Here is a 19,914-nt window from a genome sequence, read left to right as displayed (position 1 = left end):
AAAATAAGTTTTTTAAATATGTGTTATTATATGGCAATATATTAGATGTGAAGCACTGTGTGAAGCAGGATTCTGAGCCTTTAGAGAATTAAAATACAATTTATGGACTTAAGAACGTATCTGATATACTGGTAATTATATTTTGTATTTTCTGTATGCAGAATGGCATGTCTTGTTTGTTAAAATTAACCATTATTCATTTGCATTTTGTAAACTCAGAAAGCAGTATACCTTCTTCTTATAAGCCACAACAATGAACTTATTATATGTTTTTTTGTGTATATATGTAAAAAACTGAGAAACCTGAGAAAATGCAGTTATGTTTTAAGATTCTTTTATTAAAAGGAGTGAATTATCAACAGCATTAAAAATACAAAGCAGTACAGCAAAGAAATTACATGAAGGTTCTATACGTGTTAACTGCAGGATCTTATGCAATCATTTATGAGCCCTTCTGTTTCTGCCCTTTTGCGTTGCCGGTGCTGAATTCACGACGCAGTAGCTGGTTGAAGGGGACCAAACCTCGCTGAAACACCTGACTTGGTTCCGTTTGACCAGCCACAGCAAGGCGTGCTGCTTTCAAGCCAGACAGGGAGAGATAGAGTGAAAGCAGGGCTGAGTGAGAGAGAGAGCAAGAGAGAGGAAGAGGAGGGCTGTGACTGGGATGTGGCTGAGGACAATGACGGGCCTCCACATTCTAGAACCATTCATCCCTTACCTGTTAGAAAGAGACAAGGGAATGGAAAAATGTCAGGTGAATGAAAAGACCTTCTCTCCGCACATACACTGCTTCTCTCTCTCTCATGCTCCATGTTTCAGAGGAATATGACAGCTGTGTTGTCAATCCATCCTGGCTGACAGCAACTGGAGGTCAGTGAACACGTGGCAGGGGCAAATCACTCCACATAAACACTAGCATTGTCACCTGTCCACTAACTGAATGTTTGGTGTAGTGGTATATCCAGCATTGTACATCTAATCCAGATTTTGTTGGCATTTACATATAAATGATTCATATTTACACAATTGTCACAATTCAGACAGTTAAGCATCTGAAAGCAGACTCACACTGAGTCTCCTAGACACACACGCATGCACACTCAAACTGCCATTCCACACACCCAATGGCCAGTAGAAGCGATGCTGAAATCCCCCAGAAACCACACACTTCCTTACATTCCATAACTGGCTTATTCATATGGGGATATAAGGAAGCATGTCCTCACCGGGGACAACAACTGGATTTAGGTGGCAGCTCACACAATGTGTCCTTTCATTCATGACCGCCTGCAGCCACTAGAGCAGGTGGGATCCTCACAGAAAGGTCCAGCAAATGAAAATGGTTCTGTCACGTTTGCGCTGTTGGATTACACTCCTTCAACTCGAACAACTGACTCATGTGCAGCATTGTAACTTAATATGAATCTAAATGTAGAATGAATGAACTTAAGAAGGTGCTGACAGTAAAGTTGTAGATCATCTGAAAGGTCACCCATACCAGGGCTTGCTTCATTTAAAAGCATCCGAAAGATTTGGATGCAATGCTGTTTTACAATCAGATTCATAAATCATTATCAACAATACCTTGAATGTTTTGCAGTCGTGCGTACCGACGTCATCCCGGCCTCTGTTCAGCATTTTCTGTGTGAAAGAGAGGATGAAGCAGCCCTGATCTACTCCTATCAAAGGGTCACACCTTGCTGGTTTATAGGGACGCTGCGGTCCTTTTGGCTGAGCAGACAAACCAAAGACAGGTAGCAACACCTCGCCTCACACACACCCAAGGTGTTACATCCTCCTCACCTTACTCTCACAGTCATGATCATAAAATGCAGAATGGTGTCTCATATATATAACCTCGCATGAAAGAAATGGTTGACATGAGTAAATACATAACATAAATATTACTCCATAAAAGAAACATTTCAAATGCAATTATATCAATACAACCTAATTCTCACACTCCAAATATGACCGTATTTCCTTTCACTACACTACCCAAATAAGATAGTCCCTCACAATCTGGTAAAATACGCAGCTACGCCTCTGTTCCTCCCTTTGTCCTGTCTCTCCTCTGCTGCCGACCCACAGTCCTCCCTTCAGCCCGGTGTGCCAACTGTGCTCAGAAAGGCATTGCACCCCGTCTTTTTCTAGCTCCCCCAGGCCTCCCCCCTTGCTTGGAGCGGCCCTGTCACCTGTTGGTGTCCCTCAGAAGCCTGGGCCTGTCCTGTGCCTGCTGTCCAGCCCAATCAGGGCCATGACAGGGGGGTGAGGGAAGGCCTGCAAAATCGCACCTCTCAGCTGTTCACACTCAGCCCGAGACACCCAACACCCCTCACCACCACTCCTCTTTTTACACCGTATGTCAATGGCCCCTTCAGTGAAAAAAAAGGAAACAACTGGAGGATGCATTTTTAAAGAGGGCTGTGCAGTGCAGCTGAATGTTACAGGCATGTGGCCACCAAAGGAAAAAGGTCAAAGTGCACTGCTTTACTTTTAAATACATATTTATCCATCACAAAGACATTCAACAGAACATGAAAGATTTTTCAGATATTTTAAATATTCAGTCACAAATCAATTCTTTTTTCATAAATATGAATGTACACAATAATCCTACTATATAGAATGTATATTATTAGAATAAAACATCTGTCTGTATCTATGAACATAGGAGACGTTGTAGGCATTAGTAGACAAAATATTAATGTCTTGTTGTTACTTCATGCAGCTACGCAGCTTATATATATGTAAGCTTTTACATATGTAAGCTTATTCACACATACATATATATATGTATGTGTGTGTGTATATATATATATATATGTGTGTGTGTGTGTGTGTATATAAGCTTATATACATATATATATATATAAAAGCTTATATATATAAGCTGCGTAGCTGCGTGGAGTGTGTACTCTGTCCTGCCAAACTATGATTATCTGCACATACAGCACAAAGCCGCATGCCCGCCATGACCCACCTCAGCACTACAGGAGGAACTGGGGTGGGGTAATTTTCCCCCTGCAACAAGCATGGTAGTGCCCTAAGGTCAGCACCTGTGTTCTAAAATCAGGCCAGGCAACAGGAGCCCTAGTTTTAATTCACAGAAAGCTGGGGCTCTGTGAGCGGCATCTGTTGAAACACAATGCCCTGCTGCACTTTTTTAACCATATGCAACGTCCACAAATAGTACCTCCTGGATTCAGGGCCTCGTTCCTCCTTAGGCAGAGGTCCCTCTGCAATTTTTCTCTAATCGTTAAATGTTTCCTATGCTTGCTGTGAACTCAGTGTTGTTTGGTGGCATCGATTGACTTTGACAGCTCTGTCAAATGAGGCTTTGCCTCCTTCACTGTGATTTCAGATTATTGCCTACATTTCTGTGTGCATTTTATTCGGTCAGATTTAGACTAAACAAAGTTAGATATATTAAATATTTAGCTGTTTTTTTCCTACCACAGTTTGCCAAAGAAGCACAGTTGCACAGACACACACACACACACACACACACACTTAAAATAAGTAAATAAAAAGGACCAGGATTGTGCTCAGTACAGATATTGATATGGAGAGACCCCTTTATTTGTACATTGCAATCATTTCTTCTGTATTTTTGTAAAGCTTGAGGATGTGGATAGAACAGAGTAGAACCACTGGAAATCAGTGGGCTTAAAAAACTCAGGAAAAGAAGTGTCCGAACTCCATTGGAGACAATGTATTCGTTTACAGGTCAAAATCTGTTTAAAGGTGCATTGTTCTTTACTAAACTGTTCTTTACCGTCACCATGTTTGTTGTTGCCAGAAGGTTGAAAACTTGGACACTGAACTGCCCTCTAGTGGGTCTGCTGATTAAAACTGACACCAAAATGAATTGAATACGGAAGGATAAGGACATGTTGATTGAAGCACTTTAGACAGATATCCTTACATTTGAACAAAAGGGAGCATGAATTATTTTAAAGTAACTGTATTCTTCCTTAAAGCTTTAAAACTTCAACCAGAAGATCCAGGTGGTCTTCTGAGCCCTATACGTCAGTTCCAAATTGGGGCCATGGGTTTATTTTTAACCCTGGCCACTTAAGACAAGCTAATAATGTTGTTCCCCTCTGTCACATGAGTTTGCCAGCCAGCCAGATTTGCCCTACTGACTTTTGAAAGACCATGGCCAAAATTTCCATCCCCCTTCCATCGGTTCCTTTAGAGAACTACTGTCAGTTTCAACTCAGCACCGGTTTCTGGTGGCTGATAAACTAAAAAGTTTCTCATGAAGAAAAAAGCCATCTTTTTCTTGCTCTTTCCACTAAAACTGCATGTTAAACAGCTGATTTCAGGCCCTCTTGCTACAAAGCAGTCAGTTTTTAGAACTGTTGTTTAGAAATGCCTCAACAGAAAACAGGCTCTAATAGAATAGATAGCAAATGCATGTTCTGAAAAAGGTGGATCCTTGATATATCTTAACCATGCAACATTTTTTTCTGTTCACTGAGGTCTATCTAAATGAATACTCATTGGTGCTCAATGTGGTGTCCTTCCTCAGGGACACCAGTTGTTCATACTGGAGTTGACACAGCTGCCATGTGAAGTCCTGTGCACTAAGAGGCATAGAAGCAGAAAAGGTGACAGAACTTAATCAGCATTAAGTTAAAAGATGTGAATTTAACAAGTGATGTTTGTATCTAAAGAATATAGCCAACAATACACTACATTATGTGTCTGATTGATCACTTTATAATCAGACTAATTGTTAATCATGCTCTCATGATCTGTACAGTTCATGTACAGTTCAAAAAGCTAACATTAAACACAGACTGTGTTATGTATGAAAAATATGTAGATTACTGGCTTGAATTAACAATATGGAATATTATGGGAAAAGAAAAAAAAAAAAAACACTAGAGACTCTACACAACAACTAATATGCAGTCCTAACATTACTGAGTGTCAGATGACATGATTTTGTATGTTTTTGTATTTGGACAATAGCCTTGATTCCACAGAGCTTTTAATAAGTAGATATTATTATTAGTTTCTTGAAGATTTATTGAGTTCTACACCAAATGGTGACATGACAGGAAATAAACTGTGGCTCTTTGACAGCAGCATCTGTTTAAATCGTGTCAGTAACCCTGCTGTTAAGGCCAGAAGACCTCTGAAGGACAACGTGACTATCAGAGAGTCATCTGGCTTTAGCAAATTGAAAAGGGGACATAAAATAGCAAGATCCTATGAAATGGTCTTATAGGTTATTGTCACAAATAGAATAATAGAATAGAATATGATGTGAAAAAGAGTCCCTGTTTGCTTCATTAGCATCTTGCATATTTGGATATGTGAGATTTGAATGCAATTCATTATTGCTGTTGGAGAAAACATTTTGGAATGTTTAACAATAGAGCTTTGTTATGCATATCTGACTCCCCCCTCACACACCTGGGAGCTTCAAAGACAACTGTAAGGTCATTCTGCCTCCACGTGAATGTCATTTTAATGAAGAGACCTTTAAATCACATGAACTGTGAACTGAAAAAATAATCAGCAAGATGAAAAGCTTTTTATGTTGAGCTATTTATTTTAACATTTAATTCATTGCATCAGCTATTTGTTGGGTATTAATTGAAGGATCAATTTTATTTTACATTTTTTGTACGAAATGTCATATGCAAAGTTCATTATTGTCTTCATTAGAATTCTCAACTGAACGTGGATGTGGAACATTCTGTATCATGGTTCTTTTCCCAGAGGGACTTGTCTTGTTGAAGGACCGATGTCCGCAATGAAACAACATAAAAAACATCAACGAACCGAACAGGCCATAGTCAACAACAATCAGCGGGTAACACTTATAGTTGGACATGTGTAATGATGGTAAAGTAAAATCGAGGCGAAATCGATCTTTGACCAAGTTTGCTACCGGCTAAACCGAAAAGCACGTGGTTGCTCACCGGAAAGGGAGGAGCGTCACTTCCGTTGCATTTTGCTTTCTAAAATAATAAAAGTCCCCACTAATCTATTAACATGTCGCGCTTAAATACAACTTCTTCTGGCTATTCTGGTATTCTATTCTCTGTGCTGTGTCGAAGTAAGGATCTCGAAATAAATTCCTTTTATTGGACTCGCAGTCTTAAATTTAGAAATTAAAGCCAAACATGGCGGCGAGAACGCTGTGTCTCATCATAGTGTTTCTGAGTTTATGAAGACTTAAACAGTGTTTCTTTTTATATTATTATTGTCTCTCCGTGAATCCTATAAAGAATGGGCTTCAAACAACACGTCTAACTGATCAAGGTAAAGTCCACTCGGAAATGCTAATAAAGTTATAATAAAAGAGAAATTGGAAAAGCGAACGGTATCCATGACTCAGAATGCTATTCTCTGCTTCCTGTAGAGCTGAGTGCTGATGGCAGCTTCAGCAGGATCATTCCGCGGCGCTCGGGCTCTGCAGCTCACACTGGCCGTCATTAAACCGGACGCCGTGGCGCATCCTTTAATCCTGGAGGTGAGAATTTTACGGCTACTCAAAACTCACTAACACATTCCACTACTGTGCAAGGCAAACAGGTGCAGTTTTCTACCCAGAAGCGCATTCATTGAAAAATCTTATTAAATTTCAGGTAGTTTCGAAATATTTTTTACAATTATTTTGGATATTGGCTCATTTTGACCAAAACAAAATGTCACAATTTCATGAATTACAAGATATACGTGCCCCTGTGGTTAAATATTTTATTTAAACATGCTATTTAGGTATGTTGTATGCCCCAAATCAAAACGAGAAAGAAAATGCACTCGATGCAGACAATAATCTTTTGCCGTCTCTCAATATCATGAAGATTGCTCAGTTCTGTAGTCCAAAGAGATTGAATGGATACCCAACTTAATTATACATTCATGAACTGTTATCAAAGCATTTCAGTTTGTTAAATTAGAGCGATAAAAGCAAAGCACTGCAGCCTGGTCCATGTGCAGACTTGACCTTCGCAATTGTCATTATTCATATGCATTCTGAGAGGCAGCAGCGCCCTCTTTACAATGAATGAATGTGCACTGAATGACAATTTTTGAGACTCACATATTTACATCATGTGCAGTATTAATATTTTCTGTTGTTTGTCATGTTTCCATTCATAGGCTCTTCATCAACAAATCCTGGAGAACAGATTCATTATTGTACAATCAAAAGACCTAGTGTGGAAAAGGAAGGATTCCGAGAAGTTTTATGCCGAGCACTCAGGTGAGTGGCTGTGGAAAACACATGCATAAAATAAAATACAGAAGAGTATGGTGAATGGCTTAGTAAGTGGGGAACGTATTTATGGAATGCATTTGCTGTGCCATTGTTTCGATGAGCTTCTGCAATGTCATAATATTTATTTCCATCCAGGAAATTGCATAAATTTTTCAGAAAGATCTTGTAGTGATGTGCTTCTCCAGCACATCCCAATGATTCTTAATGGGGTTAAGGTTGGTACTCCAATCCATGTGTGAAAATAATGTTTCATGCTCCAAGAACCACTTTCACGATTTGAACCTGTTGAATCTTGGCATAGTCATCTTGGAATATGATGGAATAACCTGGTCATTCATTAGATTCATTTGACCTCATTGTTTGGGGACATAATGTTGCTGAAAAACATTGTTAAGCATCACTTTAAAAAAGGGGGTAGTGGTAGCCTATCAGGTAAAGAAGCAGATCCGTAATCGGAAGGTTGCTTGTTCGAATCCTGATTTGCCAAGGTGCAACTGAGGTGCCACTGAGCAAAGTACTCAGCACTGCTCCCTCAGGGGATGGGTTCACTGTTGGCTGCTTGTTACACGTTCTTGTAAAATTGAATGTAGTGCAGAAGAGTAGAGGTAACATTAGTCAGAGTTTAAGAATCAGCCAAAAGTATTACCATGTAGAACATCCCCACATGTCTGTTTTGCAGGAAGATTCTTCTATCAGAGGCTTGTTGAGTTCATGTCTAGGTAAGCAGTTATGGGTTCTATGCTGTGATTAATATCTATAGTGATGCTGCAGAATTAATGGCCTTTTACAAATTAAGGGATTGCAAATATCACAGTATATATACAGTACAGACCAAAAGTTGTGACACACCTTCTCATTCAATATGTTTTCTTTATTTTCATGACCATTTACATTGGTAGATTCTCAATGAAGGCATCAAAACTATTAATGAACACGTGGAGTGAAATACCTAAAAACATGTTTTATATTCTAGTTTCTTCAAAATAGCCACCCATGGCTCTGATTACTGCTTTGCACACTCTTGGCATTCTCTCGATGAGCTTCAAGAGGTTGTCACCTGAAATGGTTTTCCAACAGTCTTGAAGGAGTTCCCAGAGGTGTTTAGCACTTGTTGGCCCCTTTGCCTTCACTCTGCGGTCCAGCTCACCCCAAACCATCTCGACTGGGTTCAGGTCCGGTGACTGTGGAGGCCAGGTCTCCACTTTTTGTTAAGTACATTTGTTCATTCATATTTTTGATTCCTTCAGTGAGAATCTACCAATGTAAAAGGTCATGAAAATAAAGAAAACACATTGAATGAGAAGGTGTCTCCAAACCTTTGGCCTGTACTGTATATTTTGCACATCTCATAAAAAAACAAACAAACAAACAAACAAATAAATAAATAAATATACACTGCTCTTTCAAATTAGTGTTGTAATTGAGATTGGGCCCAAAAAAATATTATTTTTATTTAGTTTTTATTAAGTACATATTAATGAATTCTTTATTTAGGCCTGTGATGTCCATCATAATTAAAATACATTTGTGTTACCCTGACTGGTTATCCTGTGATTGATTGTATAAATGTACAGGATTATAAATGCTGTAAAGGGTCTTTCTCACAACACCTCAAGACCCTGGTAATTATGGGTTTAGATGAGGCTCGGGAATTAGAACTGGGTACTTTTATATGGGTCTAGATGAAACCATGAGGGACTCATTTATGCACAGCAGCAGCTCTCCCAATGTGCATTTTTAATAACTGTGTTTTGTACTTGATTGAAATGGCAGGCTATTCATTATTCCCAGTGTGACATGTTGGACTGTTATTCATTCGTTTCTAGAGGCCCAGAGCAGGACCTGCTGTTAAATTTGATGATTGCTTTGCATGATGTTTTACTTGGATAGCAGCTACAATTATGATTATGGTCATAGCTCCAGATTCAGTATTATTTTATGGATTGCACTTTTCAGTGGCCCCATGAGAGCCTACATTCTTGCCCGAAAAGATGCAGTCAGCTACTGGCGAGAGCTTATGGGTCCCACCAAGGTGTATCGGGCCCGTCATGTTGCCCCAGGGACCCTACGGGCCCAATATGGCCTCACAGACACAAGAAACACCACCCATGGCTCAGGTACATTTTCACAAACTACAAAACCATTCTCAGTTGTTTTATATGCTGGAATCTGTGTTGAAATACAGAAAATGCTGGATGGATGTGAATTGCTTGTTAATATAAATGACACTGTGCAAGATGGGCCGGTCCAGTGATTATGGTTTGAAAGGTAGTGCTTTCTAGGGAAATCAGTCATGGCTGCTTAAGAGATAGAAACCTGAAAATCCGATAACTATTTAATCCTGTGTGCAGCTTGGCATATGACACTGATTCGTCCTAGCCAGAGACAATCCATACATAATCTTTTGCATAGAGCCACGTGGCTGCCACTCAAACACAGGAACAACATCATTAATTAACAAGATTAATTTATTTCAAATTTGCTAATAACTATAAATTAGTCATAATATTGACTATTCCTATCTGACTCACTAGCCGTCACATACCATTCATTCAGTTTACAGCTACAAGATCCCATACAGTAGTGTATATGCAGGTGGACGGCGGGAGGACACCAGACAAACCGTGGAACTGGAGCTGTGTCACAAACTGCCTTACTGTGACTATTCCTATTGTGACAATCTTTTACTGATATAGTGCTGTGCCCTAGATGAAGATCAGATTAAAATGTCTTTGGTATAGCTTTCAGTCGTCCATGCAATCCCACTAATATCACTTTGATACATTTTCAAAATTATTTTCCTTTTTTTTTTCCAGATTCTATAGAATCAGCCATGAGGGAGATTGCCTTCTTTTTCCCAGAATTCCAAGCACATGAGTGGATTGAGAGGGAGGAACCATTCTTTAGGGTGGGGCTGTTAGAATATGACCAAAAGAGACACATTCACACTGTGATTGGCCGAAGATGACCAGAGTGCAACTGAGCTCTCCAGTGGAACCATTCGGTTCAAATTCGGTTCAAGGCTTCACTTTCAGTTTCACTTTACTTCCATTAAAGTAATTAACCCAGATGCATGCATCATATGTGTATTTTTTAATCAATTAAACTACTTTAGCAATATGTATAAAACTGGATATATGTATAAAAATATTTTATCTATTCATTGGCATGAAGGGTTCCAGAAAGATAACCCAGTATGAATAAACCAGTTTATTATGGAATTAGTGGATATGTTTATATTATTCTTTTGGTTTGTAATATGGTGCATTTATCACACTGCCGATAAGACTAGCATAAGCTGTACAACAAAAATAAAATAATATACTGGTTTCATACAGTGACAGATGGTGTAAAAGAAGCCTCTCCGTTTACTCAACTGTCACTGGATTGTCACAGCAAAGCATACAGAACATAAATGTTCTTCAGCACGGTAACATTACAATACATGACACAGAAGACACTGTGTCTGATTGGAGTCTTGCTCCGAGGAGACTCCATGTCCACAGCTTCTCATTTCTGCTCAGAGTCCACAGGGCCTTCAACACTGCTCTCCACTGGCTTGATCACCTCATATGTGGTGTGGCATTTCTCCTTGATCTTCCCACTTTTGTCCACCTGGCGGATGCTCTGAGTGACGGTTATGGTCACCTGCTTGGTTGACATCCTGTTGTCCTGCCATTTTGTCTGCAGGGGAGAAGACACACATAAAGGCTGCTTTAATATGGCTCTCATATGGATTGGATTGTGTTTGGAAGATGAACCATTTCACAAATGAAATTATTGAGATGTACTCTGTATATGAAAATACAGTTTTGCTGATTTTGTCTGATGTCTTTGTCTGGGTGATTTCCAATGCTAAAAAAAAAAAAAAATCTCACATATTGTTTCAAATCAGAGCAGTTGCCAATTAACATTTTTTTGTGAATTCCTCATCAAAACAGTTTTGTTATTTTTTTTCTTTCAAATTGCATACTTAAAAGTGTATGGATAGAGGATATGAGATATCTCCTGCTTCCAATAACAACCTAATTTTGCCAGAGGTCTCCAGTTTTTATCCAAATCCTTCCTGTAGATTTCAAAATGGGCCTCTCTAGAGCCACAGCATATTAAAGTAGCTCTAGCCTGGTGGCAGGTTATGTAGGGGTAATAAATGATGCCTTATATGGAACAGTAAATTGCTCAAAGAATGACACTCACTATTTCCTCTGTTCTTAAGACACTCCTCCTCTGAACTGTCATCCCAGGACTAGAAAGCACCTCCTGTTCACAAGGAGGAAGGACTGTGTGGTTGCTGCCTCCTTTCACATCCTTCAGGCCCACTTCAGACAGGGCTGAGCAGACTTTAAGGTAAGCCTGGGCAGGGGCAGGCAGGCCATCATCAAAGAAGTCAGAGACTATTAATAAGAATAAAAAAACAGAAATTGTGATTTAAAAGCTTGACAGTTTCCAGACATACTGTAGCTTAATAATGACCATATAACCACTGAAATGATTAAATGCAGTAGGTGATGAGCAGATCTGACTAGCCCTCACTAACAAGAATCATTGCTCATCACATGGAGGTGTTGGAGTCAGTTAGGCACAGCAGACAGCTATCTGAAGTCAGGGACAATCCATTCTCCTCCCTCCATGACCCACTGGTAAAACAATTTACAACAGGATCCTGCAGAGAGTATGTATAATATGGAACATTTAGAATAATTTATATAACACCCACTGTGTGAACAATACACATACACACTGGCTGTGAACTGAACCAGGGCAGATGCATACTCACACTCCCAGACAATTCGCCAATTCAACTAGTGTATGTGCTTTTCTTATAGACTCATTCATTAAATCAGTGATACTATATTTTTAAAATGCACCCAGCCTTGGCTACACTGTTCCAATAACTTAATGTAATGTCACAGCATTTATTTCAGACCAAAGTTGTATTAATCAGTATATTCAGGCAGTCAGCTGACTAATTTCTGACCAACTGAAGCAATCGGATATCACAACACCTCACAGACCTGTACAGTTGTCATGGGTTAGGGTTAGGATGTCCGGACTCAGCCCACATAGACCATTCCATTGATCTACAGTCCATTCTGTGCTTCCCAGCAAATGCAAACTTTTTATGGCCACAGAACTATTTAGTCCAAATTATCAAAGTATTGCATAGTGCATTAAACAGAGCTTGCAGTAAACAGAGCTGTGAGTTCAACTGTGAGTTCTTAAGCAATCTCTGATAAAGGTTATTCAAGATTGTTTTTGAAATAAATTCTCCTCCCTCCATTTTGTCCATATATTAAAAATACATTGGATAATTGTTAACCCAACTGTAATAATATCAGTGATCTTAATTGTTTTATTTGCTTGATGCAGGCTATTAATTTGATGCAATTCTTCTGCCAACGTGGGATGTGTCTTCTTATATGTTAAGTAACCAGAACACATTAATGTTATGTTAATAGCTACTGAAACATATGTATCACTGCAGTTATTGCATTAACTGCATTAAAGGTCCCATGACATGTCACTTTGTGAGATTATTTAACATTAATACAAGTTCCCCTAGCCTGTCTATGGTCCTGAAGTAGCTAGAAATGGCGACAGCTCAGATGGCCGGATGTCTGGGAAAGGTTACCTCCTGGTTCTCATGCTTTTTCCGCCCAGAGAATTTCTGACCCCTGACCTAAAAAAAGTAGCTCCAACAACCATCATGGCTTCCAAATGTGCAAAGCATTGCAGTTGCTCGGTGATTGAATTTAAAAATGAGCACAAATTTATTTGTTTTAGTTCAGTCACACGAGCCTCTGAAGAACCAGTGGCTTAATTCGATTTTTTCTGGAAAACTGCTGACACAACTTTCTGTCTACGCCAAATACTATGTTTGGTGACTGGTTTTGATGATGTCATTTCCACGAATGCTCACTCACTCCTTTAGGCCTCTCTATTCCTCATTAGCAGCTACACACACTCAAACAGCACATTCTAGGGAAATCTCTAGACTTTTTTTTGTTTGTCATTTTTTTCTTATTTTCAATTCTTTGTTCAAGTACAAAACATTGTGTTATTAGCAAAGATTCTGTGAAACACTTCATTGTTAGTAGATTATTTGACATTAAGGGCTTTTGAAGCCTGCAGAATGTAAACAGTATCAGCTCTGGTTTAGGAACATAATACCTTGACCAAAGATGTACGAGTCTCTGAGTGGCTTTAACCATCTCCATGGAAACTGGAGGTATTTTTTCTCTCACTCCCCACTCCAATGCATTACAAATTTGTTTTGAAGTGTGTAAAAATTGAATTCTGTTCAGCATCAGAGTCTGGTCTCACCAGGGTTGGGGCTTTTGCCCAATTCTGAGGAGCTTTCAGAGGGTATGCTCTGAATTGACGACAGTGGGATGTCTGTGTCTGTGCTGGTAAGCCATGTGGATTCGGTCTCCTTGGTCCAGCTCTCTAGGTAACGTGGCTCCAGTGCATCAGTCCTACTGCCCCCGCAACCCATGACTGGCCCTGACCTCAGAGGATGAGCTCTGACCAATTGGACGGTGAGGGCTGGTCTTCTGCAGACTTCTCTCTTCCTCTCGGTTCCTCTCAATCAGAGCCCATGTTGCTGCTCAACATTCATCATGTCTGATGAGGACTGGTTGGTGTTTCACCTCCACTGTGTCATGGCACATCCACCGCCTGGTCTGTCACCTTCCACACGTCAGAGACCCTGTTCTGCAAAAAAAGATTTATAGTGGAATTCAGAACATCTTCAATGTTTACTACAGGCTGTAATTTAAGACCACAAACACTCATTTCTCATTTTATGAAAATGTGTCTCTGTTAACATACAGATGGCTGTTCTTCAATAAACAGCTAGTTTGTATCCATTATTAAACAATATAACAATAAAGTTTAACATTTGGAAGGGTACAGCAGTTGAAACGAGATGAAATAACCATTGACAAATTACAATACCATCCATAAATTACTACTGGTAAACCCAACGAGCAGAGCTAAACAAACCATAACTAATATTTATTTTCTGTTATTGTTATCATAGATTATTGGTATGGCTGGTGGTGTTTTTTTTATTGTCTAGCATGTTCAGCAGCAGATGTGCTGGCTTTACAGCAGCTATATCAGATCAGGTATTCCTTTTAATAGCTAAAACTGACCAGAGAACAGACATAAAGAGAAGAAATGCACCTGACGCACACAGAAAGCACCACGTCCCTCATGCTCGTGGCTGGCGCTCGGATGCGTGGAACGCCAGGCAGATGCTCTGCAGTCTGTCTTTACGACGCAACCCAACGCAACAAGCGACACTTCGAGCGGTTCGAGGCACGACGCGTGAAATACTCACATTCTCCTTCAGCTGCTGTTCTCATTTCTGTCGAGAAAACAGCGCTCGTACCCACTCCCCCTCAGCGCCAGGCGCCGCGGCGGCCTATGGCAAGCCATCCAGGTCGAAATTCACCACACGATTTCACGACTTACCAATTTAGCACTGGAAACTCCAAAGTCCTTATTTTTGATTGGCGATGTCCTACATGCTTGTTATATGCCATAATAGCCGGCAGTGGCGGCCCGTCAATAGGGGGCGCTGGGGTGCCGCCCCACCAGTCTCACATGAACAGATAGAAATAACATATATATATATATTTTTTTTTTAGAAAAACATGAACATTAAAATAAACTAGCTATACATTATACAGACTGTGAGAACTGTGTATAATCTTCATTCAAATGTAGTTTAGATATATTCTCTCTCTCATTTACCATGACCAAATGTCAGTGGTGTTTCAGCGGGTAAGGGAACAGACCCATAATCAGATGGTTGCCGCTTGAATCCCGAACCGTCAAGGTGCCACTGAGCAAAGCGCCGTCTCCATAAACAATTTCCCGGACACCACTGCTCACCAAGGGTGATTGGTTAAAAGCAGAGGAGACATTTCGTTGTGTGCACCGTATGCTGTGCTGTGAATCACAACGACAATCACTTCACTTTCATTACTGTCCAGTCCCTGGCCCATGGCAAAAATTGGAATTAGGTGTAAAACACTTTGAAATCCGCCTTACTGGAATACTTGGGTGTTTTTACTGTGGCTGGTCCCGTCACGACGTGTACTCCGCCTCTGTTGTTAATGCTTGTTGTGGCTGCAATGTGTGGGCTTGTTCCTGACACCACTCCGAATGCAGACTCTATCTGGAGTTTTTTTGTTTTTAACGTCTGACACCAATTGTAGCATACACTCGCAGACAGGTTAACATCTTTTTTATTTTTACAGTCTTTCACAGAACGAATGAAACCTTGACTCAAAAACACTGAGGAACTCCCCCAGCAAGTCTGATTCAACCTTGAAAGCCAACCTCTGAAAGACAGCTGTATTTCTCTAACATGTTACAGTATGTAAAATATGAAAATATGTACAAAATGAAAGTATCTGTTGTACAATCATTCCCATCCCAGAAAAAAGGAACGGTACAAGGAATTCACCCAAGATTATCATGCCATGATGGGCCTATCTGAATTCCTGACAATGAGCACAACTGTAGCTGTAATTGAACTTCCTGAACATTGGAGATGTGTGCCCAGCTTTACAAAGTATCTAACAAAGTATCTCCTGTTCCTCAACTAAAGAGTTCATATGTCTTGAACATATATAAAAAATTCTCCATGGTGTCAAGATGCATCTAGCCAAATGTGTCCTGGGAGTAGTGTACTGTGTCACTGTGGCTTTAGCAGTAAATTTTAAATATTAGAATATTTAAATTAAAACTTGCTACAATCATGACAGACCGGGGGATGAAGGGAAAAAGAGTGAGAAAACAAGAAGTTGGAAAGAATGTTGACATATAGAGGAGGGAGAGGGTGGAGGAGATAAAAAACAGGGTGGGGGGTTTAGAGAAGGATAGGGAAAGAACACTGACAATCTGCCTCTGTACCTGCTTAAACAGACAGAAAAGAAACAGTAGAAAATATACAGAAAGAAACAGCAGCATCTGTATAAATCACAGAAAATAATGAGTATTAAAAGTTTGTTAAATGAACAAAAACACAACACACAACACTCGGGAAATCACAGTCTCAAGCTCCTCCCGTCAAGCATTTAATAATCCAGTGATTCGGTGAGTGAATCTTTTGAACAAATCTTTTTAGTGATCGGATTCTAAAGTACATCTAAAAGAACTGCAATGAATCAAAATATTTTTATTGTCATTGTAACAAGTACAATGAAATTAGGTGCAGTTCCTGAGCCCGTACCTGAAGTACTGTGTGTAAAAAAACACAATAAAAGAAAACATACTAATATAATACAGAATATAATACAAAATATAACATTTAAATTAAATGGTGACCTTATTTCTCTGCTGAGCCATCTTCACCGGCTCTGTTGAGTTTACACACCAGGACAGGTCCTCCGTGATGTGGATGCCCAGGAAGCGGAAGTCCGACACCCTCTCCACACAGTCCCCACTGATGTAAAGTAGTTTGATGTCCGTTTTCTTTTTCCTGAAATTCACAATATTTGTCTTAGTCTTTGCTGTGTTCAGGAGCAGGTTATTGTCTTTGCACTACACTGTCTCCTCTCACCGTCAGGACCTGCATGACAGAATGAAGCAAGGATCTGGTTAGGGTAGAGCCGGATAAGTTTCTCCACTGTGACAGTGTCCATGCAGGTTTTGATGTACACTATCAGTGTTGAGTTCCAGGTCTGGATTTTCACAAATGTCCTAGTTGGTCCTGTCAAAGCAGTACTGCAGCTGCAGAGAGGCATATTCAGGCCATGTTGTGATTGACTGAGTGATAGTTGGAGCAGATTTGAGGGGGGGGGGGTGTATGCAGGAATCAGCAGCAGCAACATGTGGTCAGACTGGGCCTGGTGTCCGACAAAATACACATTTTTAATACACATACACATAAATATATAAATACCACTCAAGCACAGTAGCATGCTTAACATGCTGATGGAATTTGGGGAGCACTGCTTTTAGATCCATGTGATTAAAGTCCACTGCAATAATGAATACTGCGTCAGGACACTGGCTCTTTTGGCTGTGTAATTGTCACAGAACCGTGGTAGCATTAGCCGTTGGTTGTATGTAAACATCAGTGATCATCACATTTCACAGTGGTCCCCATTTAAGTCTTTAACAGCACATGTAGTTGTTTTTTCTTTATTTATTTTTAACTAGTTGGCTAGAAATGAAAAAAAAAAAAAAACTGAAAATTTTGCCAGTTGAGTCTAAAAATTTTGCTTTTCTTTTGACAATTTCATTTAGATAAAATTTAGGATTTTTTTCAGTATTTCCTGTTCCGGCGATCGTGTCATTTTTTTTTTTTCATCAAAGGATTTAATATTTTTTCTAATTCCTGAGTACATTTATTTTTTTCTTTTTATATGATGAGAAAGAAAGTATTTTACCTATATTTACATTTACGACATTTGTCAGTTGCCCTTATCCAGAGCAATTTACAATCGTTAGTTACAGGGACAGTCCCCCTGGAGCAATTTGGGGTTAAGTGTCTTCCTCAGGGACGCAATGGTATTAAGTGGGATTTGAACTTGGGTCTTCTGGTTAATAGACGAGTGTGTTACCCACTAGGCTACTACCACCCTGGTAGTTTTACATCACAGCTTTGCTTGCTCCCAGAGAACAGATGCTGAAGTTCCAGGCAGGTCATTACAGTCTAAATATAAGGTCCACTCTTTTTTGAAATATCTGATAAAATCTTAATCTTTAAGCAATGATGTGTTAAATCTCCAGTTTTTACTTGGTGACCTTCTTATTAATTAGAGTTAAAGACACAGATGTATGATCACTGACAGCAATATGAAATATCTCAGGGGTCTGAAATGTCAATCATCAGTGAGTTGATAATCCAGACAAGAATAGGAGTGATTGATATGTGAGAAAAAAAGTGTATTCCCTGCGGTTAGGGGGAAAAGAATACCATGCAACACAAAGTAGTAGTTGCTCATACTGTTTAATCTTTAACTAGATTACAGCTGAGTTCCAGCTGTGCTAAACCAGTCCATTTCATATTTTGTCCAAAGTTCAGAGATTTTGGTAAATAAAATCAACATTTGGACCATATTAACTGACAATACATAACCGTTTGTTAAATATATATAATTTAGAATAATATAGAATAGTATCGTTTCCTGCACAAAAAAATGTAATTCAAAATCGCCATCAAAAATTTGAATCCATTGAAAGGCAGAGAATATGAAAATAAAGAATTAACATACATACATACATATTTTTCAAAAAGTATGTATTTGTTCCAAACTCATGCTAGTTTCCTAAAGCCACCAATTATGGAGGTACATTTGTGTCTCTTTTAAAATTCAAACAAAAAATACAAGACAGAGAAGAATTTTTCTCACATCACAATGAAAATTAAAAAAATATTATGAGACAATAAAACACTATGGATTAAAAGTATGGTAAGTATTGAGACCCCCTTAAAGTTTTCACTCTTTATTATATTGCAGCCAATTGCAAAAAATCCTTTCATCCTCTGCCATTCCTCCTTGCAGATCCTCTCCAGTTCTGGCAGGTTGGATGGTAAATGTTGGTGGACAGCCATTTAGGAGATGTTCAATTGGGTTTATGTCAGGGCTCTAGCTGGGCCATTCAAGAACAGTCAAGAAGAGTTGTTGTGAAACCACTCCTTCGCATTTCAGTTGTGTGCTTAGGGTCATTGTCCTGTTGGAATGCACCAGTCACGTTCCCAGTAGCCCACATAAGAGACTATGAATCCCTCAAATCACTTCTTCCCTCCTCCATTTTCATCCCCCTTTAATGTTGTGAGCACTGGGATAAGTTCAGGAAGTGAAAAGTTCAGTGTTTTGTGAAAAACCTGGCAGCTGTCAGGGCACATTATCAAGTTTGAATATCTGATTTTTTTTTTTATATTACCCCTTTCGTCCTAATCAGGAAGAGGGTCATTGAAACATTTTTTTCCTTGTGCAAGGCTACTGTTAATTAAGTGATGGAATATGTTGGTGACCATAACAGTAAATACTTTTCAATGGCATATTTTATGTTTGTCTTTATAAATAAAGTGTTACGTCCTCTGACGTATTTATGTTATGTTTATTATATTGTAAACATGAATGGTCATGCTACAGTATGTTGTGTTTCTCTCTCATCTTTTTCCCTTTCTTTTTTTTCTTCCTCTCGACTACCACACTGCCGGCTTGGTGTAGCTCAGCTGTGCCTAATTGCACCAATCACCGCTGGATCCACATTGGCTTACGAGGGGAGCTCTGTGGAGTTAAAGGCTGCCGACACCTGAAGGACGAGGGAGGGTGTTTTGTGGACAGACAGAGCAGAGCAGAGCAGAGCAGCACACAGAGCAGAGCAGAGCAGCACGCAGAGCAGAGCAGAGCAGAGCAGAGCAGCACGCAGAGCAGAGCAGAGCAGAGCAGCACGCAGAGCAGAGCAGCACGCAGAGCAGCACGCAGAGCAGCACGCAGAGCAGAGCAGAGCAGAGCAGAGCAGCACGCAGAGCAGAGCAGAGCAGAGCAGGGCAGAGCAGAGCAGCACGCAGAGCAGAGCAGAGCAGAGCAGAGCAGAGCAGAGCAGAGCAGAGCAGCACGCAGAGCAGAGCAGAGCAGAGCAGCACGCAGAGCAGAGCAGAGCAGAGCAGCACGCAGAGCAGCACGCAGAGTAGC

The 19,914-nt window shown here is 39.9% G+C and overlaps 2 protein-coding genes and 1 long non-coding RNA gene across 10 annotated transcripts; 1 reads left to right on the top strand and 2 right to left on the bottom strand.

The window, feature by feature from the left end:
- Positions 1 to 317: 317 nt before the first annotated feature.
- Positions 318 to 2,181, bottom strand: LOC114763423 (uncharacterized). 2 transcript variants are annotated; one of them, XR_003742341.1, is made up of 2 exons: positions 1,585 to 2,181; positions 318 to 718 (listed from the first exon to the last, which is right to left on the bottom strand). It is a non-coding gene; the product is annotated as an uncharacterized LOC114763423 (long non-coding RNA). The 2 variants fall into 2 exon arrangements; XR_003742342.1 differs by having other exon boundaries at positions 318 to 615; positions 1,585 to 2,179.
- Positions 2,182 to 5,989: 3,808 nt separating this feature from the next.
- On the top strand, positions 5,990 to 11,070 carry nme6 (NME/NM23 nucleoside diphosphate kinase 6). 2 transcript variants are annotated; one of them, XM_028953104.1, is made up of 7 exons: positions 5,990 to 6,079; positions 6,252 to 6,285; positions 6,386 to 6,496; positions 7,129 to 7,231; positions 7,926 to 7,965; positions 9,203 to 9,363; positions 10,063 to 11,070. In XM_028953104.1, exons 3-7 carry the CDS (start codon positions 6,398 to 6,400, stop codon positions 10,212 to 10,214), a joined length of 555 nt encoding a protein of 184 aa, XP_028808937.1. In that variant the 5' UTR covers positions 5,990 to 6,079; positions 6,252 to 6,285; positions 6,386 to 6,397; the 3' UTR covers positions 10,215 to 11,070. The 2 variants fall into 2 exon arrangements, with proteins under 2 accessions (XP_028808937.1, XP_028808936.1); XM_028953103.1 differs by lacking the exon at positions 5,990 to 6,079 and having other exon boundaries at positions 6,088 to 6,285.
- baalcb (BAALC binder of MAP3K1 and KLF4 b) lies at positions 10,497 to 14,828 on the bottom strand. 6 transcript variants are annotated; one of them, XM_028953107.1, is made up of 4 exons: positions 14,726 to 14,828; positions 13,571 to 13,960; positions 11,444 to 11,640; positions 10,497 to 10,930 (listed from the first exon to the last, which is right to left on the bottom strand). In XM_028953107.1, the coding sequence occupies exons 2-4, from the start codon at positions 13,740 to 13,742 to the stop codon at positions 10,757 to 10,759; spliced, it is 543 nt and encodes a 180-aa protein (XP_028808940.1). In that variant the 5' UTR covers positions 13,743 to 13,960; positions 14,726 to 14,828; the 3' UTR covers positions 10,497 to 10,756. The 6 variants fall into 6 exon arrangements, with proteins under 6 accessions (XP_028808940.1, XP_028808938.1, XP_028808943.1 ...); XM_028953105.1 differs by lacking the exon at positions 14,726 to 14,828 and adding an exon at positions 14,592 to 14,721; XM_028953110.1 differs by lacking the exon at positions 14,726 to 14,828 and adding an exon at positions 14,592 to 14,667 and having other exon boundaries at positions 13,571 to 13,955.
- Between the last annotated feature and the right edge of the window lie 5,086 nt (positions 14,829 to 19,914).

This window comes from Denticeps clupeoides, chromosome 14 (assembly GCF_900700375.1).
Source record: "Denticeps clupeoides chromosome 14, fDenClu1.1, whole genome shotgun sequence".
Classification (NCBI taxonomy): Eukaryota; Metazoa; Chordata; class Actinopteri; order Clupeiformes; family Denticipitidae; genus Denticeps; species Denticeps clupeoides.
Note: the sequence above shows the minus strand (reverse complement) of the source record. Positions and strands in the feature narration are given on the sequence as shown.

Coding starts and splice junctions, on each gene's coding strand:
- nme6 (XM_028953104.1), top strand. CDS start 6,398: ATGGCAGCTTCAGCAGGATCATTCCGCGGCGCTCGGGCTCTGCAGCTC. Junction 6,497..7,128: donor CGCATCCTTTAATCCTGGAG/GTGAGAATTTTA, acceptor TTCCATTCATAG/GCTCTTCATCAACAAATCCT. Junction 7,966..9,202: donor CTTGTTGAGTTCATGTCTAG/GTAAGCAGTTAT, acceptor TGCACTTTTCAG/TGGCCCCATGAGAGCCTACA.
- baalcb (XM_028953107.1), bottom strand. CDS start 13,742: ATGGGTTGCGGGGGCAGTAGGACTGATGCACTGGAGCCACGTTACCTA. Junction 11,641..13,570: donor GGGCAAAAGCCCCAACCCTG/GTGAGACCAGAC, acceptor TCTTATTAATAG/TCTCTGACTTCTTTGATGAT. Junction 10,931..11,443: donor TCTTAAGAACAGAGGAAATA/GTGAGTGTCATT, acceptor TCTCCCCTGCAG/ACAAAATGGCAGGACAACAG.